General features: G+C 45.1%; 1 protein-coding gene across 11 annotated transcripts in view; it reads right to left on the reverse strand.

The window, feature by feature from the left end:
* FRMD4A (FERM domain containing 4A) overlaps window positions 1–25,609 on the reverse strand; it is a 326,160-nt gene that overhangs the window by 25,151 nt on the left and 275,400 nt on the right. For all 11 annotated transcript variants that reach the window (XM_085512404.1, XM_085512419.1, XM_015872977.3 and 8 more), the window contains 4 exons: window positions 25,044–25,130; window positions 9,939–10,015; window positions 6,205–6,343; window positions 822–963 (listed from right to left, as the gene is read on the reverse strand). In XM_085512404.1, coding sequence (XP_085368530.1) covers window positions 822–963; window positions 6,205–6,343; window positions 9,939–10,015; window positions 25,044–25,130 — 445 coding nt within the window. The remainder of the gene's footprint in view (window positions 1–821; window positions 964–6,204; window positions 6,344–9,938; window positions 10,016–25,043; window positions 25,131–25,609) is intronic.

Consider the following 25,609-nt stretch of genomic DNA (forward strand, 5'->3'; position numbering starts at 1 on the left):
CCAGCACCTCTGCCCTCCTGAAGAGCTTATCACCTGGGCAGTTTCAAGCGTTGTGCAAACAATCAATCTTAGAGTGTTTAGCACTGTTCAATATAGAGCTTCACCTGTTCAGACTGACTGAAAAGTCTCAAAGAAATACAGACAAGCACCTGACTCTCCTTTCTCGTTCCTTCTATTCTGATGTTCCATCTCTCTCCCTTATCAACTTCCCTTGATTTTGTTTCACTGATTATGTCTTCTTCACACAGGATGGTGCTCTAAAGCACAAAAAGAAACCTCTAAGTCCCTGGCACTAACTTGGTGGACAGTGCTCAGGAACAACTCTTTTGGGTCTGGGACACCTGGCAAATTCCTGCAACAGGGAGGCAAGGAAGATGTGCACTATGTGAAGAAGCCACTCTGCCCTGACAGTGCTGAGGGATGTCACCAATTCCCAGCCTCAGCTGGGTTCAGCTGCTTGACCACTTCCCCACTGCAGACTGGGAACTGCTCCATGGACACACTGGATTTGGGCAGCAAACAGCCTGAGATGAGCTGGGTGCCACAGGGTGATAACAGAAGAGAGACCAGATCTCAGCTAGGAAATGAGAGACTTCCTCTGTCCAAAGAGGAAACGAGCAGCTGTAATGAAGGACAGCGAGGCTGTGCCCTGTGTTGAATGTGGGACAATATGCTGAGAGATGGACTTACACCTGGACAGACAGAAAGACTAAAGGGAAATAATTTCCACTTCTGCAGTACAGCTTCTGGCAGCTCCCCATTCTGTTATGACCAGAGCCCTTCCCACCATATTCTTTCCAACTACAGGATGGAGGACCTACCTGATGACAGAAGACTCCCGCTGCTGCCGCTGATAATTTTCCCTTTACTTCCCATATTGGCCAACTTTGAGGTCTTGAGCGTTCCAGTTTCGGTCAGGTCAATTGCAATCTCACTCAGGCTTCTTGCAGCATGAATCTTGGACTGGACATGGACAAAAGAGTTAGTCATGATCTAGCACTTCTAGAAGCAAAAAGTCACATCACTGTGGCAGAAAACAAACCTCCACAGCAAACTAGGATTATATTGCAAGAATGGAAGCAATCCAGAACTGTATTCAGGACTGCACTTTTTACACTCATAAGTGGGTGCAATTCTGGTACCATTTCCTGTTGTTTGTTATTTTCTCTGCTTTACCATGGATATTTTTTCCTTCTCGAATAAACTATGTATAAACTCGCTTCGTTACCAAATACAACAAGAAACCTTCAGAAATGCTACTGCATAAGCTCAATGACCACCTCTAGTATCTGAAAGAAGCCAGGAAGGGTTTTTCCAAATCTGCTAGGGGCTCTGGACCAACAAGATGAGGACATGGTTTAAATGGGCTTTCATGAGAAGCTGGAAGAAAATACCAGCAGGAAAACGTGTTCTGGTTATGGTCCAGAGCAGCAGACAATGCACCTGCAGTGAGAGAACTCTCCAAAGCATTAATGTTAGTCAAGTAAGAAAACAGCCAGTCCCAGCTCAATAACTGGCTGTGCCAGGACGAGAAGTCAGACTTTGCCCAGCACCACAAATGTGCTGAATCTAATCATGCTCTGGGGAAAGTAAACCTGCATAATGCAAAAAACTAACTTAGGGGAGGAAGACTTGATCTCCTTAGATGACATCATTTTTCAATCTGTTAAGGAAGAACTTGGGACATGATGCCCTCAGCTCAGGTGAGATAATCCCTGAGTTTCCTTTGTTGAAGCTGTGAGCTTAGATATCATTATGCCCCACAGAGCCAATGGAGGCAGAAATCTTTCAGTGCAAGGGACTGAGCAATAAAACGAGTGCAGCAGCTGGCTGCAGGGTTGGGCTCGTCTAGTCCTAGAGTCTGCCTTGCCTCTGCAATACAAACCTCAGTGTTACCAGCATGACATCTATCTCCAGTTCATGCTGCTGACAGCATCTTAACATGATGCTTGCTTAACATGAGGATCAAGCACAATGATTGAGGCTGCTGGGGAATGCCCTTCAGTGACAGCCCTAGCACCACTGAAAGGGTGAACTCTACATATGATGGTGTTTTGGTTCCCACAATAATTTTCCAGACCTTTTTTTTCTGAACAGGTGGACCTGCAGGGACAGCTTGTTCTGATGGGGTTTTCAGCATTCCTTCACATCTTCAGCAAGGAGAGATCATTTTAACTGTAACTAAAGGTGAACTGATGGCTGCATGCTCACCACTCTCGGCTCTGTTACTGATTTGCTGTGGGGCTTTGGGAAAGACACTTCAGCTTAAGTTCCTAGCTGTTCTCTGCCTCTGTTTGCACATCAGTGAAATAATAATGGAAGTAAAATGTCTCCCTGTTGCACACTGTGTTTCTGAGATTAATTTAAGACTGCAAATGAAGACAGCACTGGGAGAGCCTCGTACTGAAAGCACCCATACAAGTATTATTATAATTTGGTACTGTAGGGTATTCCTAGGCTCCATTATTACCATTCAGAGGTACCTGAATGCCTCACAAGCTTATTTCCACAACCTTAAGAACAAAGGATGTTCACCCACTCACATGAGCACAAAGGCAGAACTACCTGCCAATGTATCACAGCAGATCAGGCAACCAGTACTGACCACCTTAAACTAATACTACAACGAGGCAGACACCTTTCATTTCCAGCAGACTCCAGACTCAGTCCAGGGAGAAGGGTAGGATGCTTTCTGCTTCCTGAACTCAGGTTTCTGGTCAGCAATGAGATGCGACAAGGTTTGTGTACTATGTTCTCCAAATGTCTCTGGAAGAGGAAAGTCACTGCTTTTATCTAACAAGATTTCCTCCTGCTGAGTTTTGATAAGGAGCCTGAGCGTGACCTGCTTCTGTCTTGTTGCAATGCCAGATCTTTGGAGGCAATGAGTCTTCAGGCTGTTCCATGCTAGTGATTTATTCTTTGTAGATGCATATATGCTGTATAATCCTATGGCTATTTAGGGTTATGTATACTTTGTGTAACCCCAGGAATAGCCACAGTGGTCAAGCCTAACCCCTTATACTGAATATTTGCAGTAGATACCTAGGAAATAGATATCTAGGGGCTATAAACCCCAAGTCTGCACAGACAGATCCGATGCTCCCACTCCATGAAGATACAGTTTTCCTGTATTTGTAGAATAATTACAGTGGGAAGTGCTGCAGTTTATTTCCACTCATTTCCAGGCTGCAAATTAGATTACGCTCAGGGCTTACCTGTTTGACCAGGCACTAACCAATTTGCCAAAGGAAGGCAATGAAGCTGCTTGCTGTGGTCCTGGTTGGCAAGCCGAGCCAGCAGCAGCTGGAAATATGCCCAAAATTGGACAAATGAAATAGCAGGGTAAGACCAAAGCCTGACAACCCTGGAGCCTGGACAGAAGAAAAGCAAACCAAAAGACAGCAGATTACGGATCAGTGGGGCAGGAACCACAGAGGGTGCAGCCCAAACCTGCTGAAGCTGACGGGGGATGTTTTAGAGCCCTGCCACTAAGTGGGGATGGAGCATCTCCTGAAGAAAACTAGGTGAACTTTCCATGCTGCTCAATCCCTGCAGCCTTTAGCAACACCAATCAGCGTCAGGTGCTCTTGTGCTTTGGACAGCTACTCATCAACGGCAGAATCAGACCAACAGCTCATTTACTACAGGCCACTGAGCAGCAGCTTGTGCAAGGCCTGTGCAAGACTTTGTACCGACAGCACAATAGCGGAAAGCTAGATTACATCCCATTAGCACTCCCTTGGGCCTTGCAGTCCCTCAAGGCAAAAAAAAAATTTAAAACACTTAGTGCAAACCTGCCAAGTCTCATTTGCACAGAGGAGACAAGCTCATTCATGAGTCATCTCAAAGCACGGGGCCAAACTGATCCCCAGTGCCGTTCTGACAGGGTCAGAGGGTGAAGGAAAATCCATCAGTGAAAAGCAAGAGTAGATGGACACCAGGGATGAATTATTCCCTTCTTGCTTGCAGTGATGGGGTTTTGCTGCAGGTGTTTCAGTGAAAGCACGGGCCTATTTTCTGACAGTTCACTGAGCCAAAGAGCCCTGTGCTTGCAGGAATGTGCTACTGGAAATTTCCATAAAAGGAGATTTTCAAAGCTTCTGGGCCAAACGTTTGATTGACTCAACCCAGTCAACAGAGCAAAGACACGGCTTAGAGTCCTGATACATTTGTCTACTGAGAAAAAGAAAGCTGACGGGAGTTCTGCACGGTGACATGTTCACTCAGAAAGCTGGGGATCTTTTCAGACTCTGTGTTACACTTTGACTGCAGATACTGAGCCAGCAGGGAGTGAGATGCTGGGAACTTGTCAAGTTGGCAGCAGTTCAATGCAGTGTGAAGCTGCAGAGAAAGTGGGGACCTTACTTGCTTGCAAAAGGGTCAAAATGAATGTGAGATGATTTTAGTTCATTTTAAAATCGAGTGAATAGACTTTTCCAGTGGATCTGTGCAGAAGATCCAAATCCAGCTGGTGCCCAGTTATATGAGCATAGATTTCAAGCTTAGAAACTTAAGCACTGAAGTGAAAGCTCAGTTGAGATCAGTTCCAGCAGACTTTTTCATCTCAGTTTGTTTTTATTGTTTTTTTTTTTTTCCTTTTGTCAAAACTATGTGAAACGCCAAGTTTGGACATAAAAGCGAGGAGTATCTAAGTTGGGCTTTGAAGCTGAGAATTCATCTGAAGCACAGACTGAGATTTAAGGGGATGCAAACCCACATGACCTGAAACTCAAAGAAATGTTTGCTTGAGCCCCTAAGAGTTGAAACAAAGACATTTCACATTGCCTCACGCTAACAAACGCTTTACTGGTATTCAAAAGCAAAGCACACATATAGTGTCCTGAAGTGACCAGAGAGATGAATTGAGCACATCACTCAAAATTGATGGATCTATCAATCTTGGCAGTGTCACGTCAAAGATGAGGACAACAGACTGAAACACCAGCTCCCTTAAGAAAAAGGGACAAAAATATTTGTGTGCCTTAACTTCAAAGCCACAGCATGACCACGGGGATTATTGTGACAAAGCACTCTGACATAGCCACGGACGTGACAGATTGACAAAGAGGGCTGGTAGGTGGTGCTGTCTGTGTGAGTGTGAGAGAGGGGAGATGAGATTGAAACACAATCTGCCAACAACAAAGGAAGTGACTGAAGGGAAGTCCTGGGCATTTAAAAGACCCAGTTTTGTACCAAAGAAATAGGAGGAGCAGGGAATCTCCTTTTGTTTACTGGTTACTAGCGACCTAAATACCTTGCAGCTAGATCTGCCAACCCATTTGGCTAAAAGTAAAAGAAAATAAACTCCTGTTTGTTTGCAGAGTTGTTTTATTGAGAGCAACAGAGGGAGTAATATATTGCTCTGGTAGTGCTGAATAGAAATAGGAGACAGAAAATCTTATCTGCTATTGGGTGAGCTTGCAATTTTGTCCATGTTCATGGACGGGTACCCATTCAATAAAATATCTTATCTGTAAAGTTTTACAACAGCATGCTCATATGAAGAGGGATGTCTGCATGAGAAGTCTCTCTTCTGTCTCAAAGTGATCTTAAAGTGATCAAAGCTATCTCCTGCTGCTCTGGGTATGCCTAAAATTACTGCTGATGAAAGGAATTTGAGGAAAAACACACACTCCTTCGGTTTCAAGGTGGTTTCTTTTGTGTATTGAGCAGCCTTTTGTATAGCACCACAGCAAGACAGTAGCTTGCAAGGCCAGGCTGTCAGCATTCTGCCCCCTCATCTGCTGTGAGATTCTATGAAGAGAGAGAAATTAATAACATCCCCTACTCTTCATTTCTGTGAAAATAAAACAGTAAAAGGCAAGGGATAGCAAGGTGATTTCAGAGGCAGGTGTAGTCTGAAGCTACTCTGAATGGACTTAGAGGAGTTCAAGAACCAGAAGACATTGTGGAAATCATCCAGACAGGGACACAAACCTATCTGTCTGCAAACTTTGGCTTCTCCAATTTGGCCATAGTTCAGTACAACCTTCCCCTCAAGCCTTGCTCCCACAGACATGAATTCCCTACAAATTCCTTTAGCCTAGCAAAAGACAGCATGCATTTTGAGTTATTTTGCCTTGTTTTGATCTCAAGTGGAAGCAGAGGGCAGTAGAGGAGCCACTTTGACCTTGCTGAGACCATGAGGAGTAAGAACAACCCACCCATACAATATATCTGTTTCCTCACTTCCAACATGCTTACCTTGCTTTGCTTTCTGTCCAGGTAGAACTGATGTTGACTAATGGCCATAGCCCAGATAGACTTTATCAGTGCTGGACAGGCGTACCATGTATGCACAGCAATGCCACTATGCCCAAAAGTCCTTCGGGTCACAGATGCCCTAGAGAAGAGGAAAGAATGAGTTTGGGTTACAACCACAGACCTCACAGTGAAAGGTATTATCTTCACTGAATACACCCTTGCACCGAAGGGGAAAATGCTTAGAGAACAGTGGTAAACTGCTACTCAAGTCAAGAAAGCCTTTACTTTAAATAGTAAAAGTTAAAATGCTCCCAAGTCCCAGCAGTAAGGATTATCCAGTTTATCTAGTTTGAATTGGAATCCTGTATTCAGATGATCTGATGCTGGCTTGTTACGTGTCCCAAGGGAGTCACTAATGCCTGGCCAAGCCAGGATGAATCCTGTGTGTCTCATCACACGCTGAGACCTGAGGCCAAGTCCTCACACCTTCCAGCCCCTCTGGCCTTGGATGGTGGGTCTCAAATATTAGAACCCTGATGACAACTAAAATGCCACAGGATCAATGGCTGCTTTAGGGAATGCAGAAGAAACTCTTGAAAAAAACTTGATTTTCTCTCTTGTAAATGGCAGGAGTAGGACTTGCCATGTGGTATTGGAAGCTGTGAGGCTCGGAGAGGGTTGCTGGTGTCCTGGAATGAAGAATGCTACTCAGCGATTAGCTGAGAGAATATAAAAACAGGAAAAATAAGAGCTAAGTGTTTCCTCTTTGGGACTCCCAATTGTCCTCAAATATTAACAAAAAATACAGGTTAGGTTTCCCCATGCTTTCACAGCTGTACATAACTGCCTGATTATTCTTTCCTATCCCTCAACTCTAACCTTGCCAGCACAGTCCTTGACACCGGCATGCTGCTGGATAAATACTGCACAAGCTCACAGCATCCTCCCTGGAGGCATTCGAGGCCAGGCTGGATGTAGCTCTGGGCAGCCTGGTCTAGTGGCTGGTAACCCTGCCCATGGCAGGGGGGTTGAAATTAGATGAATCTGCTAACAAGCACTGGTTTCCCCACTACATCTGCATTGCCCACCTATTCTCAGGCATGGCTGTCCAAAACTGGAGGTGAGGGTGGAGGTAAAAAGAAGATGGGACAGAACAAAGACTGAAAGGAAAACTGCACAGTGAACTGCTGGCCAGGATCTGCTTGGGAAATCGATGAGTTCTTGCGTCAGGGACTTTTCAGTGCAGCAAAATGTCTTATTGTATCAGCTTGCAGAGCCACAAATAGGAGTGAAATTTCTCTGAGCAAACAGCCACAGCCAATGCAAGCAAGGTCTTAAGAAATCAGGATCTCACATTTCAGCACTACCCTCAGCTAAGCCCTTTCTATGCTACCCTGCACCATGCAAACACAGCAGGAAACCTGCTGTCCTGAGTAATTGCTGTGAGAAAACTCTCCATGGGTGCAGCAGGATGGAAGCTGATGGTTGTGGTGGTGAGGATGAGAGCAGGGCTGCCTCACCCCCATTGCTGGACAGCAAATGAAGGCAATGCTGGGATGAGGTGCTTCTGGAGCTGAGGCTGGAGAGAGTATTCTTAATGCTTTGCGTTGATTGAAGGTACACACATCACTGCAGCACACTGGCATATAAGGTTCTGAGGCACTCAGGCACATAGGCTGGAGCCTTAATTCTGGTGCCATCTCTTTCAGTCCACACAGTTACTTGTTCTGAACTCTCAGAAGCATATTCTCCAAATCATTCATTTTCTCATCTTAAAAGCAGTGGTTTCTGACATTCTTTTTTCTTTCTGGGATCTCTACATGTTTCCTGTCCAATCTGTGAATCCTGTTAGGAAGTCTGCATGCTTGCTCACAGATGCTGAGTTGCTTTTCGTAGCTGGCCTTTGGGAGCCTATGAGAGACGGCTCATGGGTGCTTTTTTCTGTAACTTTCCTCCAGACATGCAATGGAATTAACCCTGTTGAAACTAAAATGCACAACTGCCCTCCTTTAAGGGATAAGTAGCTGAGATGAAGAGAGGTTAAGCGGCTTGCACAGGACAGGAAGCCGCAGGCTCAAAAACATGCATTGTGCTGCCCAGCCTCGGCCACAACCATGGAGCTGTGCTTGCTCTCCCATGGCTGCCAGTGTGGCTTTGCTGACTCAGGCTCTGGTTTGGCTACACGGTGAGGAATGTAGAGAGCACTGTGGTGGCTATTCCTCTGCTTCCATACACCAAACAGGAGTCCGCCCCCTCAGCCAGGAGACTGATTACAACCTAAGAGCACACTGCTGCAACGTGGCTGGCTGCAAAACAGCCAGAGTAACAGTTTGACATGAATGGTGGTACTATGCCTCCAAAAACTGATGGTGAGAAAGGCAGACAACAGCTCACAGAGGACAGAGCTTTGTCCTCCTGGTGTTGATTCAAGGAAACAAGAGTCGTGGAATAAAAAGCAGAAGCTCTCCAGCGTCATTAGTTCCCATCACCATAATAAACACAAATGACACACAGTTGGAAAGAGAAGTTCCTCTGCGTGGTCACAGTTTATGCATGACACAGAGCTGCAAATATCACAACTCAAACATTGTAAGGCTGATTGCTCTCTCCTGGAATTACTGCTTACAGGAAGCGGCCAGCTCAGCGTTCAGAGGCTCCTTGCTGCTCACAGCCCACGTTCCCGATGCCTCTCTCTGCTGCATCAGGGGAAACAGAGCACACCACCCCCAGCTCCCACTGCTGGAAGGTCTCCCGGAATATTCTCAGCGTTGGGAATTCACTTTGCTAGATTTCATGCGACTATTTACATGCTTAATATTAAGCAGATGCTTCAAGGCTCTGCTGACCTGGAGCTGCAATCTGGTTTGAGTGGTTTACTACAGTTTGTGCTTTAAGATAACACACCTATGGTATGGATACAGGCACTGTTATAGCAGTGTGACCATGTTCACAGCAGGGTAAATACATACAGAAACTGCATGTAAAATTCCCCTAACAAAAGTACAGATACTACTACACAGATAGGCACAGGAAACAGGTGAAACAGGATCACAGCCGAGCAATCAGCAAAACACACCACGACCAGCAGTGCACCAAATCAGCCCAGGAAGAGAGTTTCTGTCAGTCCTTTTGCATGTCTAATTGAAAAGCGGAATGTTGACTTTAGTGACAGTAACTTACAGAGGAATTTGTACACTGGTCACTGTCTGCAGTAACCACCCAGTGACACAAATGAGTAGGTGTGCAGACTGCAGGCACTGCATGCAGCACAGTCACTTGAACTCGCTCTCTCCCATTTTAGGTCTCCAAACTAACAAAATAATAGGGTCCTGTGCCAAAAGGACTGATGGGCTCGCATCCAGCCTGCCCGTCAACCTCTGGTACGGTGCCATTCCACTGAACTCCTGAATATTTATTTACGAGGGAACTTGTGAGTACAGAATCTGGCACCCATCTCCGGTAGCCACCGTAGGACCACGGCAGCCTGCTCCCTGCGGTGGGACCACAAGGGAGAGAAAGGAGAAAGCACTGATGGGAGCCGGGGAGGGGAATTGGGGGGGGAACACAATGGGAATGTACCCACCCGAGACAGAGGGAACGTTCCCCGGCTCGCTGCCTTGCCGAAGGGCTCCAGCCTATGGGTGGTTTGGCTACAAAGCGCAGCGAGCCCCAGGTGATCCCACTGAACCCCGCAGCCCCCGGCTCGGCACGGCACGGCACGGTACGGTTCTCACCTGCGCGGATCGTGCACCTCCACCGAGAACTTCTTCTCGCGGAAATAGAGGTTCTCCAGCTGCCTCCATTGGAAGATCTGCCGGGAGAAGGAGGGGGTGAGGCTCCTCAGCTCTAAGCCCAGCCCGCTCCCTGCCCTCCGCCCCGTTCTCCCTCCCGACGCCTCGCCGGGGCTGCCCCGCTCCGCCCCGTTCCGCCCCGCCCGGCTCCACCGCAACGGAGCGAAGCGGGAGGTGGGGATGGATGCGCACATCTCTGCGTTCTCAGCTTGAGCCGCACGCTTTCACTTTGCGGATTAACTACAACGTGGAAAAGTTACGGGAAAGCGGGGATTCGGGCCGCTTTCTCCTGCTTTCGAGGGTGCTCAGTCGAGCCCTCGGGCTTTTTTTGGCGTGGTGTTGTAGGGCAGCCCCTGGGGGGCTCGCACCTCTACGCTAAGAGGAGTGTGAGGCCACTCGGCGCTCCGCCCTGCTTTTACCCTGGCTCGCACTGGCAATGGGAAGCAAAGCGGTGTGAGTTTATCTCGGGTGCTGACAGCGCTCGTGTTGGCGGTGCTTGTGGGCTGAGTAAGGACAGGAAGCAGCACATCGTGTTATTGTTGCCTCCCTATAGGGATCCTGCTATAGCACGGGCTCAGACTCGATCCTCAAAGGTTCCCTTCCAATCCAATCCCTTCGACACTGTGATTCCGTGCTTTTACAGGCGCATCTCAAAGCACCACGCGGCCAAAATGGGAACTGAGGGCAGGACAGCGTAGAAGCAGCGGTAGCACGCGGTGACTGCAGCCAACACGCCCACCTTACAAAGAACTGAGCCCAAATCCAAACCCTGGCTTCCAGGTTCTTCATCCACCCGCGGGCATCCCCGCATTGCCTCTCGCTTAGGGCTGGTTACCTCTGCTGGGAGCAGAGCCAGCAGAGCACTCCCTGATTTATGCTCCCTCTCCCACTACAAGCAGCTTCTGTTGAGTTCCTGTCTGACCCCCCAAGGAAGGAGCTGAGTCCTGCCACGCTGAGATAAGCCGCTTGCCAGTGTCAGCACTCTGGAGATCGGTAAACAGGAGGCGTGATTTGATTTGCACTGATTAAGCTGCTGGCGGAGGTGAAATCTAGAAAATAAAGCAAGCCACAGCAGGGATGCAAACATTTGCTCCTTGCTAATATTCCAGGGCACCAGGATCGCATATTTCTACTGCTGCTGTTGCCTTTTTCCTTTCTATGGGTGGATGGAAGGGTGGGGGCTGTGATTGCTCCTTCAGTGCTCCAGGGCTGTCCCTGTGGTCTGAGTCCAGGAGAGGAGGAGGCCAAGAGGGATGGGCAGATCGAAGGGCTGGGTTTTAATCTCCTTAGTGGACTGATTTATTCATTGTGTAGGAAAATTAATTGTCGCATAAATGGCGTCATTAAGAAACGGAACACAGAAATACCCGTTATTTTACTCACTGAGAGAGGACAGGCTTGGGGTGAAAGGGTTAAGCTGGGAACTGCTATCTGAATGCAGAGTCTGTCTCCCCTACAGGCTCTCAGTGCACTTCAGCAGAGCTTCAAAGGCAAGAAAAGGAAGTTTGGGGCCCAAACTCCCACTGACAGCAACAGGGGTCAAGCATGAGACTGCCACGTGGGCCTCCAAAAACATCCCTCCGTGCTTCCAGATGCCCGTCTGTGTGCGGGGATGGTAACACAGTGTGTGCACAGGACGTGTCTGGGAAGCGCTCAGACATGTGGAACACATAAGCATCTAAAAAGCAGCAGTTCACACCCCTTGGAAAACATCCCTCTGTCCCTGTGTCCCCTGTTGTCATTTTGGCATGGAAAAGGAATGTGAAACCCTTTTTCTAAGCTGTTGGCAGCTGTTCTGCTTGGGAAGTTTATGCAAGAAGCAACTCAGGTAGATGAGATGCCTGTGCAACCCATTCTCCTCTGTCTGGAACTGTCCCCTATGTACTTACGCTGCTTTATTCTGTCCTCTCTGCTAACGAAGCTCGCAGTGCTCAGCTCATTAAGTGCAGCTATGTTTCCCTCCCATGATTAATTCCAACTGTCCAAACACAGCAGCTCTGGGGAAGCTTTCAGCCAGCCAAGTGCAGGCGCCGATGCTGTTTCTAGTGCCCCGGGGTGCCCCATGTGGCCCTGGCTGCTGCTCCAAGAGGGTGTAAATGTGGCTTTACAGCTCAAATTTGGGTCTTTTTTAACATAGCACAACTCTTTAGGACATATATGTGTGTTTTAACCATTGCTGTAGCTCTCTCTTTGCTGCTCAGATATTATGCTGCAGCCTCCCACTTATTTTGCCCATATTGACCTGAGAGGTCTGACCCTCTTACACACAGGGGATACAGTCTGCAAAGAAGTGAATACCCACAAGGAAGTATCTGCTTCCTTATTAGCTGATCACAACCTCTCAGGAGAAACAGCGCCTAATTTCTCTCTTCATCCAGCCTTCCTAATGTAAGCAAGCTGTTCCCTTCAACCAGTTGCCTGGCTTACGTATGGTTTCAAATTGATGTTGTTAATTCAGTGACAGATGCACAAGGTGCCATTAGCGGGTCTTAAATGGAAGCATAATTTTTACCCATCAAGATCCTTTTACCACACTGGTGCTTACAACCTTCACTGGGGAATAAGAACCACAGCAGTGAGCTGGTCATAATTTCAGTGCTGTCTTCTGGACATGCAGCTACAACAGCTACAATAGCAGGACATGGGGAAATGGTTTTAAGTTAAAAGAGGGAAGATTTAGGTTGGATGTTAGGGGGAAGTTCTCACTAGGAGAGTGGTTAGGCCCTGGAACAGGCTGCCCAGGGAGGTTGTGGATGCCCCGTCCTTGGAGGTGTTGGACGGGGCCCTGGGCAACCTGATCTAGTAAAGGTGTATGTTTGGTGGCCCTGCCAGGCAGGGGGGTTGGAACTACATGATCCTTGAGGTCCCTTCCAACCCGGGTCATTCTGTGATTCTTTGAACAGAAACATGCAGGTGTTGGAGTGCCACTTTTGGGGTTACTTCAACCAGAGCATCCACGTTCATGGCAGATTTGCTTTTTCCTGCACAGAGGCTGAGTTTGGTTTTGTGTGGGAGTTGTATTGTTGAGATGGAAAACAACAGTTCTGTGCTTGGAAGTGTATTAGGGGTGACTTCACGTTGATACAGACAACCACAGTTCTGTCCTTCACCTGACCAAAGGGACATCACGGCAGGGACAGGGACAAGAAGTCCCCAGACACACTGGAAATGAGGCTTAGGAGAAAGCCACTCAGTAATACAAGCACAGTTCCCTTGCCCTTTAGAAGCTGCTCTCACTTGGAGCCTGCAGACAAAGGGACAATTAGTGGTGCTTGCGGCAGAGTGAGCTTCTATGATGTGGTGACTTGTCCACTGGGATCTCTTCTGAGGTCAGCAGCTCGTTTTGGATCATGCAGCACTGGGTAGCTTTCAGATGGGAACAATTTTTGCTAGTTGCCATCATTACAAGCTGCACATGAGATCATTCAGCCTTCAACAGATGCTTAAGGAAGTCTCCCTGAGATCGGCTTCAGAGCACAGCTGCACACTCATGCATACATGCGCGTGAATGGGAAAGGGCCTGCTGAAGGAGAAGAAAAGCGTTACCCTTATTTCCTCCTCTGAGTCAGGGAGTCTGCACTGCAGGCTCTGATTCATCCTGCCAATAGAGCCGGAACCAGATCTATCACTTGAATTTGCAAGACTGCTTATCAAACTGCTGACATGCAAGGGAAACCTGGGGAACAATTGTTCCCTGTCAGAACATACCGTTTCAAATGTTTGGAGTGGGTGGGGGGCTACGATGCAGAAAGCAGTGCCAGAAATGGCTTTTCTTTTTTGCAAAGCTGGCAGCTGAGAAAAAGAGCCAGGGGAGGGATCGGAGTGGTATACAGTGCACTGTGGAGAATTCAGGTGCAAGCTACAGGAATTCTGTCTTTGGAAACCCTTTCCAAGAGGCAGGCAAGCTCGCCAGCCACCAGATGTTTACGACTAGTTACAAAGAGCTGCAGTCAAAGCCCTTCAGACGCAAGCTTCTTTTGTGAGCACAGTTGTGGTTTGCTAGCTGCTCCCTAATTAAGCTGAGCCTGGAGGAGAGGAGGCCCAGGGATCTGCATCCGTTTCAGCCATATGAGTCTGAAGAAGTTTTTTTTTTTTTACCTTTTTTATTGGCTGTGGGGTGGTGTGGTGGAGTTTGCACGCAGCAGGAGGTAGGGTCATTGTGAGAGCATTTGAGGAATGCCAGAGGCTCCTGATAAAGAAGGGAGCGTGTTTTTTGAATGAGCATAAAGGAGCCTTGCTGTGTTGGTTGCTCATGCCTGGGTGACTGGGACTTTGCTGATGTGTAGGGAGCTCAGGTAATCTGTGCTAAGCAATGGGCTGTGCTCAGGAAGCCTTGTTTGCACACTCAAAAGGGGGACCATCCATGCAGTTGGGAATTCCTAGCAGTAATGAAGCTGTTGCTGGCTCCCGTGTCACCCTGTAACTCTTGATAGTAACAAAACAGAGAGCACCACCGAAGGGCAGCAAAGGTGCTTGGTGCCCATTAATCATCACATCATCACAGAATGCTTAGGTTGGAGGGGGAGCAAAAAAATCATCTAGTTCTAAGACTCCTGCCATGAGCACGATTGCCAGCTGCCAGCTCAGGCTGCCCAGGGTCCCATCCAGCCTGGCCTTGAGCACCTCCAGGGATGGGGCATCCACAGCTTCTCTGGGCAGCTGTGCCAGTGCCTCACCACCTTCTGAGTAAAAAATTTCATTTTAATGTCTAACTGAAATCTTCCCTCTTTTAGTTTAAAGTCATTCCCCCTTGTCCTATCACTATCAGACCATGCAACAAGTCAGTCCCACTCCTGCTTGTAAGCTCCTTCAAGGACTGGAAGGTTTCATTGAGAATCAGATGTTAATGCCCAAATATGTGGTGTCTTTTTCCCTTTTCTATGTGTATGTTTTGCCCTGAAGCACCTGAGATAAGGCAGAAGTAGTGTGGGGTTATTCAACTTGGTAGTTTCAGATATCAAGCCTGGTAGCTGTTTCAAATCAATTCATCTGCAGAAGTCTATGGAGGATCTATCTGCTGTTTTTCTGCTGTCTTTGGTGACCAAAGGGGAGTTACTAATGAAATGGAGCCAGACATTCGTCAGAGTTCCTCAGTGGCAAGAAAAGAGGCAACAGGCAGAGGTTGTAGCAACAGAAATTCTAACCAGATATATGAAGAAAAAAGCAAAATATGGCCAGTACTGTAGAGCTGTGAGTAACTTGACCTGATTTTGAAGCTGGCCTAATTCTGAGTGGGAGGTCGAGCTCTTTGTCCTATATTTTTCTTTGATTCTAAGCATTTAATAAGTGACCAACTGTGATTGCTGTTGGTCTCATATGGCATCTCCCAGCCCTTCCAGTTTCGCAGCTTCTTGAATGATTAATTCCTTGTTAAATCATAGTATGCAGAAGGAACAAACATCCCTCTTAATGCACCTAGATGACTGGGTGCTCTGAGAGGCTTCAAGGAAAGGCAAGGAAATAACGTGACTTACTTTCTAACAGCCCAAATGCAACCCCTTGACTCACCTACACTATGGGCAAGAGTCACAACCCTGGATGACATCCCGATAATAAAACTGGCGCTAAACAATAACTAAACAATGGCAGTATTTTCACACAGCTTGCATGAGTGCAGCTACAGACTCCCAAGTCTTTTTGTTGTTCAGTTTAAGGATGAAACAAACACAACAAAAAAATTCGTCTGTGGATATCTGATTTCCTCCTCTGAACAAACCAGCAACCAAAATTCTAGGGGCTGAGTTATGCGGGAGGTCAGGGTGGAGGTTATAAGCAGTCTCTTTCTGGCTTTAAACTCCACGAAAATCACAGCTCCATCAAAGTCAATGGCAGTTTTGTCCCAGTTGTTTCAGTGGGGCCATGGTTTTCATGCATGGGTTTGTGTTCTGCCAAGCCAACCCTGCTCCCATCAATCATATCTCTGTCAAACTAGTTAGTTAGAAGAAGGATTTGATACAGGCAGCACTAACTCAGCTCAAACAAATGGGATCTTGTTTCAGGGACAGATTTACCATGAGATTTTCATGGGCTGTCACCTGTGAATTAGCCTGACCCTCTGCTGAGGGTGCCCCACAGGTCATGAGGTGAGGATGCTGCTGTACTGTAACTTAGCCCTCTATCCTTCCATGCTTTCCATTCATTCCTGTATTTCAATTAGTTTGGGCCTTTTTTTTTTTCTCTTTTTCCTAGAACAAAAAAAAATTATGAGGTTTCCTGTGTGATTTGATGTGGGAAAAAAGAACCCATCAATGATCTTTCCAGAGGCTTGCTGTCCTCCCTTTCCCCATGGAATGAGAGAGTGGCTTGGCTAAGCAGGCCTTTTGGTGGTCTGTCAACAACCCCAGCTCACTATCTAATTACTTCCCCTTTGGCTGCGGGGCTCTTTTTCTGCTGAACAGTTTCTAGTTCAGTTTGAGATCATTCTTTCTGTGTGCTGTTCTCATGGGACCACACCCCACCAACAAACGTTTCGAGCTTGACCAAACAGAAATTGCATCTGTATCTATATAATCACCATTCTGCATTTATTTCCATTATGAAGCGACAATTCCCTATTAGATTTCAAAGTGCTTTACTGGCTCAGAGAGACAGTAAAGCATCAGCTCACAGAGGGAAGAGCTGTCATTTGGACAAAACATTATTTGTCTACATAATGTAACTCAATATTTGTGTTTATAACTGTATACAGACTGGGAAACCAGACTTTGGGTTTAGATCCGTGACTGAATCCATCTTCAATGCACATATATTTGTCAAATGCTGTTAGGTATTGCATTGCTGTCAACATTCTGGGTGCCTGAAAAATTCTAAATCAATATATATGTATTTCTGATTTTTATACATTAAATTTTCTCCTTTTTCTCCTCTACAAGCAAATCAAAGTGACAGTCATTCTGCACTGAAGATTCTAACACTGTATTTCTATGTATTACACAAAGGATGCCCAAGTTACAGCACACGAGTCAGCTATGGCTCACTATAATGATGTATACCACCACAAACCATTCCTGCCATTTTCTTTCCTGAAGATCCTTTTGCCTGCTGTAGTGGCATGACTGAAGCACATCTATCTTTAGACCAGAACAGGAAATCCCATCCCATGCCCAGTCATGCAATGATGATGCACATGCTTGTTGGGTTATGTGACTGAAAACGTGCCTGTGACACAGGGTGTCTGTAAATAAGGCCACACAACATGCATGCAGCTGTGGGTTGAAATGAACAACCTTCTGAGCCTGCTGCCCAGGCCACTTATTTAAAGATGCCTCATATTCATAGCCAGTGAATAGGGCCCTTGCTTGGTTTCACCTGCTACTAAAAATACTCAGGCTTTTGGAGTGACAAGTCCTGGAGATGGTGGGGCACATGAGAAGCCTGCCACCACTTCAAAGCCAAGCTCATGTGGTCGAGGAAGATTCAGTCTTGCTTCAAATCTCCACCCTAAATCCAGAGTGCTGAAGTCCAATTTGTTTCACTTTGTGCAGTCAGAGTGATTCATCCTTGCATCTTGTTGAAGTTGCTGCTGTGTGCTGCAGAATCATTCAAGACTTCGCTGCTGCTTTTATAGAGAATTATCCTTTTAAAACCTGAATACAACCCAGCACTTAGAGCAAGCAAGTTTTATTTCGATGGGACTCCTCCTGTATTTAGTGGTAGTCATGGGCTTGACTTGGCTGCATCAAGGAATAAAGTGTCATGCTGTAGCCTGTAGTGAATGTAGATTCTTGCAGAAAACCCTGGGGCTTTATGTCTGACAGTATCACCACAGTATATGTGTAATGAACCACCCAAAATAACACAAGATTGTGATGCCCTAGACTATGTATTAGTGTTTACAGGTGTTAAAGATGAACAAGCTACTTGTTTACCTAAATAATAGATAGATGCTGAGCTTGACTATTCTGTGATTAGTTAATGCATTTTAAAAAGTTGCTTTCCCTGCATAGTCTCCTTAACTGTCCCTGTTTGGCAGAGACTCTGAACCAAGCTTTTATTAGCTTATATGTGAAAGAAAGTGGTGATTATGACCTGTATGTAGCTGTTAGTTCATTGAGATTGAACCACGACAAAGTCCATGGAGCCAAACTCTTCCCATCTTGTTCTGAGCTGTGAAGCCCTTATCTAGTTCCACAACATTACTGTGTAGTTTAATAGAGATTTCTTTCTCTGGTTTATGTGGCTGTGATTTGTGCAGCCTACACCCATACTCAGCTACTACAGTTGTGCCAATGTTGATTACTGTGGACCAGATGGTGAACGAGTTTGAGAATCGATCAATGTTAAAAGCGACTATTTTCTTTTTGGCTGAGATACGTTGAGCTTTGATCACTTCTCTGGGGCAGTCTCCTTCCTGGCCACACTATTAGACCAGCGTGAATGAAGAAGAAGAGGAAGTGAACAGTGGTAGCAGGACTGGGATAGGGTAGGAGAGCGAAGGTCACTTAAGCTAGTGCTGCTGCCAGAGAAACTCAATGAATGAATGCTTGGTGATGTGTCTGACCAAACCCTGCCTGTCTTCTGCCTCGGGGACAAAATCCTGCTTTCCATCCCAGTGTGCTCTGATTTGATTTATTCATCTGTTCACAACTATCAGGCACAGTGCAGTGCCGCATCCAGGCTGAGGCAGGTGCTGAGGGAGGAAGAAAAGGTGGGAGCAGGAAGGAAAAAGAAGAGCCTGGTGCTGGATGGTAGGCATTCCAAAGAGAGACAAGCAGCAGCAAAAAATGTTGCTACAGAGAAAATGGTTTCCTGCATAACAGGCATGGGATAAGTCCTTCTCAGCAAGGGAAGGTCTTAAAAACTATCGCTGCTCTTCAGTGGTTGCAGGTCTGGATCTTATGTAAGGAAATGGAGTGAACAGCCTCTTCCACGAGAAGAAAGAGCAGGGTAAGGAACTTCACTTTATATATGTCTCCCTCTCCAGTGTACCACATTTCCAAACACTAAACCAAGACTGAATTACTGCACTATAAAATGAGTTGAACCCGCCATGACCTGAAGACTGGTTCAGTTTACAGCCAAGTCCATAATCCAAAAAGCATGAAGGATCAGCAAAGGGAAGAGAAATAAAAGTATTGAGCAGAAAGAGTCAGCAGGTAGTCCTTAACAGTCAGCTAATCACAGTGAATAATGTATTACAGCAATGCCACTGAGACTCCGCTAGCTTTTATAAACCATTATTTCCTGGAAATGTTTTCTGCTCCTCTTGCATCGTTTGTAAACCTGAAATCTTTTATCCCTGTCTGCAATGCAAAGATATTTCCAAAGGACTTAGGAAATGATGCTGTTCCAAGAACAGCCCAATTGTGTCTAACCCCATCAGATGCTGGATGCTCTTAAGAAAGGCCAGCCTTGGCTGACTATATGCTGAGTGGCATGGCACTGGGAGGAGTGTTATGCTCCATATCTCTGACAACTGAAACCATCTTGCTGCCAAATTAAACACCCTTCATGAACGTGAGAGCTTATAACACCTCCTGAAATCCTGTCCGAATACAACCGATTCTGTGTTGTAACTGTGGATGTTTCCCATACTTTCTTTAAATCTTTAACCCTTCTATGCTCTTGATCTCTAATGTATGTGCGTGATCTGAGCTCCCTTTAAACCATTTGAAAATCACATTTCTTTTGCCTTTTTTACTGTCCTGATGTTCTTTTATGATCAGTCAGGATAGAGCCCAATTTGTCAGCTTCCTCCTCCCCAGCATTCATTACTTTCTATAAATTTCACATCAATCCCTGCTTTATGCTTCTTTAAGTTACTGGTCTGTCATTCCTTCACCACAGGAAGCACAAGTTTAACCACTCCATCAATGCAATTACTGACTTGACAATACTTCATTATGCCCTAGAGCAGAGGGGATTGCTATTTGTTCTGCAGTAAAAAAAGCTCTTAATTAGCTTATTGCTCCTCCTGTGTAAATATCCCATTTTGCCTCTGGAACTGGGAAACTTCATTCTATCCTTCGCTGTTTGGAAAAGGCCAAGTGACATCACACAGCAATCTTTCACTTTCTGGACAAAATTAATACACTGATTACTTCATTCCTGCTGTTGACAAGTAGGTGATTTCTCTCTGATCATTTAGAGCTACTGATTTTACCTGTGCTTTGTATTTCTTGGCAGTAGGGGCTTCAACTCAGTTCTTTTTGCATGTGAAAATTGGAAGTCAAGCTGTTGGCATTGCTTTGGACTTACAATAGTACTACATATTAAATCCTTCAGTAAGGAGAGTCCACAGAGCTTTGTGGTGGTATCACAATACAGAATAAAGTATTTTCATAGCATGCTTCATTTGATCTCAGAGAAAGGATAACACTGGAAAAAAATGGCAGAAATGAATGCTTAGCTGACACAGAAAATCTTTCTCAAGCTAAATTCATGTCTGAATTTTGGGATGTCCCACATGCTTTCTTGTTTCCAAAACTATTTATTCTTCTTGGTCTCTCTTTAGTCAACTGGAGAATGAGGATCCCGGTAATGTTTATGAGCCTGAGAATAAAAGGCGTACCCTAAGTTTCATAACCACTGTCTTTCTGAGAAAGAAAGTCGGATTAACACCAAATAGTGGCATTTCTTGCAAAGCAACCAAACATTATCAGACTTACTTTAAGGTCATTTTATTTTAGGTGATAGGTTAAGCAATTTCTGTGTCTCTTTACTGGCCATAGGGAAGTCCTTTGGTTGACTTTGTTACTTTTTCATTCTTCAGCTTGGAGTTAATTGCTTACTAGCTGTTAAGCTGTGTGCACTGAAAGATGCCCTCAGGCTCTTAAATCAGTAGGAATATCTCACTAGAACAACAGAGACATGCCTAATGCTGCTACAACTGCTTGAGCATGCAGATCTCTCAGCTCCAGGCTACACCGCTTCTGCTTCTTGCATGGGTCCCTTCAGATAGAGTGGAGTTACATCCCTACCCACTGGTTAAAATGAATGAATACCATACAGGGACAATATAGAGGGACTGCAGTGTCCTGCTTTTTCCAACTGCTCTGCATAACAGGGAAAAAACACCAGTGATGTTTCTCTGGTCTTGGTCATAACAGCCTCGGGGGTGATAAAGCAGTGCAGGTATGTCCTTTCTGAAGAGCTGGCTCCAAAGACTATGCTTTGGATTACCATGAATTATGGAAGGTAGATGTATCTGCGTAGAACCCAGCAGGACAGTGACTCCTTTGTGATGTGCATGGCAAGTCCTCAAGGGCCTTTTCCCTTCGCAAGGAAGAGTATGTAGAAGATAAGTCATAGAGGTAGATGATAGATGTGGAAGATAAGACAGAGGTAGATGGATTCTGTCCATCTGGAAGCTGTGCACTGCTGTTACAAAAATGAAAAGAGTTCTATAAGCTGTCAGTAAACTTCCAGTATGCCTCAGCATACTACAGGACACGCAGGACAGCATCTAGTAGCAATTTCTCTAGCAGAACAGCAGCCATCTTTCTGCAGTTGATATTCTCTTCTTTTTCAGCTGTTATGATGGGTTTTGTGAGGTCTACTTGAATGAGGCTAAAACTTTTTAATTTATTTAATACCTAAGAATGAACTTCTATCAGATCATAACTTAATGTGGATCAAATCTGTGTTTGAACAGGTTACCCAGCAAGGCTGTGGATGCTCACTCCCTGGAGGCATTAAAGGCCAGGCTGGATGGGACTTTGAGCAACCTGATCTAGAGGGATGTGTTCCTGCCTATAGCAGAGGGGTTGGAACTAGGTGATCTTAAAGGTTCCTTCCAACCCAAACCATTCTATGATTGTATGATATTCAAGAAGCCTTTGGTAGTACTTACTGAATCTGAGTTAGCCCCTCAACATATAGAAGAAAGAAAGAAGGGAGAATGATTGGCCTTAGAGTGATGACTTTGGTTAGTTTTGGGGCTTCCAGAGAATCAAAGCATAGGCAGGAAGAAACAAAAATAGAAGCACAGTCACACTAGGCTCTGTGGCCCAGCACAAGCTGCATTCCAGTTTAATAGCCCCACATTCCTGACTGAACCACCTCTGACTAGGTGCCAGATACCCATCTCAACTGCATCCCTGGTAATGCTAGAGGACTTATGCCTGAGTGAGAATACTGTGAGCAATATCAGGTTCTGGCCCAACGTCAGCCCCAATTCTCTTCTCTGGACTCATCCAACTTGCTGACAAACCTAGTTAGCTTTCTAGAGACACATGGCTGATTTACTCCAGCAATTTAATAACAGCGTATTTTTGACTGACTGCTAATGGGATCGCCTGAGATAGGCCCAGCTGCTTAGTGTGGGTTACAGTTTTACTTGCAAACACAATAAGCTTGAAAATCTCTCTAGGATGACATAAGAGGAAAACATTACAGTCTCCCCTATCAGACAAGCAAAGTTTTTATATGCATTTAAAATAAATGTTTTGATTTCAGCTGTTTTCTTTCTACAGTTTTCTGCTTGTGCTTCTTCTTGGGAGATTTATTTTTCCACTGCAATTTTTCAGTTTGTTTCAGGTTTTGGCAATGTGCAGGACAAAAGTAATAAATATCAGAAAAGACATAATCTCTTCCCTCCTCCCCTCTAATTTTACTTTGCAGAAAGCTCATCAATGCTTACCCCTCCCCTTTCCACAGCAGACTTGAACCAGTTCTTGCTACTGTGAAATGAACCAGACCCTATGGTAGGCTCCCAGATACCAGGGTTATCAAATGCAGTTTTACAATCTAATTAGCAGAGAATTAAACATTGCATCTCACTGAGGCAATTGGATTGCTCTTGCTAGAAGGGTTTTACTACACGTGGAGGGTAAAAAGTTTTTTTACTTGGTCCACACAGGGTAAAAGCACACTACAGAGAAATAACAAAGCCTCAGTCACTCTGCTCATGTCCTATCCTTGATATAGACTGTGCATTTTGGAATAGCCTTGCCAACAGATGAGGTCTGCAAGCATCACGTCACAGAGAATTGCTCATCTAGGCTGCCTTTTCATTGATGCCGTCTCTGGATTGTGGCAATTGACAAATTCTAGCCTGGAAATTCCTACTCTCCCCTCCCACCCAACTTTCTCTGTAAGACTTATGACCTCCTAAGCCACAGAAGCCTCAGTGGTTTGTTCATTAGGCAGCATTATTCTTTGGAGCCTCCTGGATGACATACATAATTTGCTTAGATTAAAAATAAATTCCTTAAAGAGAAAACTCTATTTTTCAGGGATGTGCTTGGACAAGAAGAGCAGGAGATGCCTACAGTCCTTCTTATTCAAGAGGCAACTGTGAGAGGTGGAAATAGGGTAACAGAAACAGAGAGGCCAGCCAAAATGCTTTCAAGCTCTAAATCCAATGCATCAGACTAGATCACCATGAAAAAGTGAGAAGAAAGTAGAGGAACCAAGTAAGAAGACTTGACTCTTCCAGTAGGAGTAATTGTACCCTCTCACGCAGTCAGAGAACCTGACCTTTCTTCTTTGCTCTCCACTAACCCTTTCTTACCATCAGGGCTGATAAAAATTTCTATGGCTTCTGAATGCTTGCATCCTATCATAGCAAGGTACTGTTTTCTTCCAAAGAACTATTTCTGTCATTATGATTGACTTCTGAAAGCATGTTTTAAAGTCACATTTCCCAGGGGAGTTGGCACTATTGGAGATGTGTGGGTGCAAACACCCATCTTAGGTGTGTTTTGAACTATCATGTGTGAGTATGGCTTGCCCTGCAGGTAGTGATTGATCCCGAACACATATGTCTTTTAGAGCACAGCTGCTCTGCGAAGACCCCCTTGCTTCTCTCATTCAAACCTTCATTGAATAAAAAACCCAATGAACAGCCTTCAGTGAATAAAAGGCTAATCAGTGTACCTATAACCTCTTGCTTCTTCCTTAGCAGTCCTAACTTCCACCACAAGCTTGATTCTGGTTTATTTTAATAGAAGATGCTATCTGAGGTCCAGGTAGTGTATAGCTTGAATGTGACTGGAGGAGGTAGAAGAGAGTAGCACACTTTGGCAACAGAGACAAGGCAAAGAGAATGTTAATCCAGCATGGAAGCATTTACACCCACGCAAGAACTGCCTAGTTGCTCCAGATCATCCATCCATTTGTGCACAGTTGCCTGCAAAGAAGTCTCAGACCTTGTTTCCTGAAATCTTCATGGGTTTGCAGTACAACAAGTACTGTTGCTAACAGACTGTACATATCAGCCTGCAGGGTATGTGCTCAGAGATGAGTTTTTTTCTGTTCTGGACTGCATCCTAGGTAGCAATATCAGAACATATGAGCCTACTTGGTAGGATGAGCTCAGGGGATCAAAACCTTTCTCCTCTCAAATGAACAGGATATTTGTTCGCTGGATTTTTCAGCTGAAATTTGGAAAGACTGAGACAAATCTTGATTTTCAGATTCACTGAAAGCCTCACAAAAAATAGCAGTAAAAATATCTGAACAGCTGACTGTCAATGACTAAGCTCTGATTTTATGATTGGATCTTTGCATGCCATGCCTTACTTTGTGAATGGTCACAACGTGAAGTTCCTAAACAAATCAGATACTGGGCTGAAACAACTTAATGCAGTTTCTTTAAGTGTATGATAAAACTTTTTACCCCGTCAGCTTGGTATTAACTCTTCATTTGCTTGTCAAATAGAATGCTACTCTGGGGAAAATGATGCAATATTTTTTCTTTTTGTAAGGCATGAAAGAAGCTTTGCTGTCTTTCCTCTCCCTTTCTCATAATTTATGGTATGACAACAGACAACAGATTATGAAGGGTTAACTGAGCACCTTCAATCCCATCACAATCACTGAAAGGTCTTCAGCACCTCTCATTTATGTCCTACGAACCACAGTGTAAAGAAGCATGAGGTACAAGATTATGTGTTGCTTATTTTCCCCCCCATACCGCAACATTTAATAAATTAAGAGCTACTTTTGTCCATTAATTCTCTGCAGACATTCAGACACATTTGGGAGAAACTTAACATCCTTCAAAATCACATGAAACAGTGCCAGCATTTGATATACATCACACCCTCAAATCAAGATATAACATGAGAGGCAAGCCTGGACCTAGACAGAAAAGCAAACACTTACCTTTCTTGGTTTCACTTTGTCGTGGTAGTCATATTGAAAAATCCCCTTATAGCTAAGTCCTAACCACCAAGGAATTCCCTGCTTGTCCTGAAAGAAATAAACATTAAAAATTAAATTGAATGGGAGGGGAAAATTGTGGAGATTTCCTGTGTTCAAGGTAAAGGTTTGTTTCTAAGCAATGTCTTTGAATGCCATGGGTGCCATTAAATTGCCCCATCTAAATTTCCTCAAGTCACTAAACTCTTTGGTGTTAAGGAGAGATCTGTTTCACTTATAGCTATAATGTATAAAACCATTTAGAATGCATCATCTGCAGTCAAGTTACTCAAAATGCTGCCAAGGGAGGTTTGACATTGGTCCCTTGTGCAGTGGTACATCCTCTTTCTCTGCCCTTTAAATTATTCAGTCCAAACACTCAGAAATCAGGGAGGAAGGAAAGAGAATCACCCAGCTGACTTGAATTATGTGAAGGGATTTTAGCATTAATCTTGAAAATGCAGCAGTAATGGGATCTGAGAGCTACAAAGTGATAAGGTCTGACAGTCTTGGACCCAACTGCTTTGTGT

Source organism: Coturnix japonica, chromosome 1 (genome assembly GCF_054131305.1).
Source record: "Coturnix japonica strain WE chromosome 1, WE-NBRP24, whole genome shotgun sequence".
Classification (NCBI taxonomy): domain Eukaryota; kingdom Metazoa; phylum Chordata; class Aves; order Galliformes; family Phasianidae; genus Coturnix; species Coturnix japonica.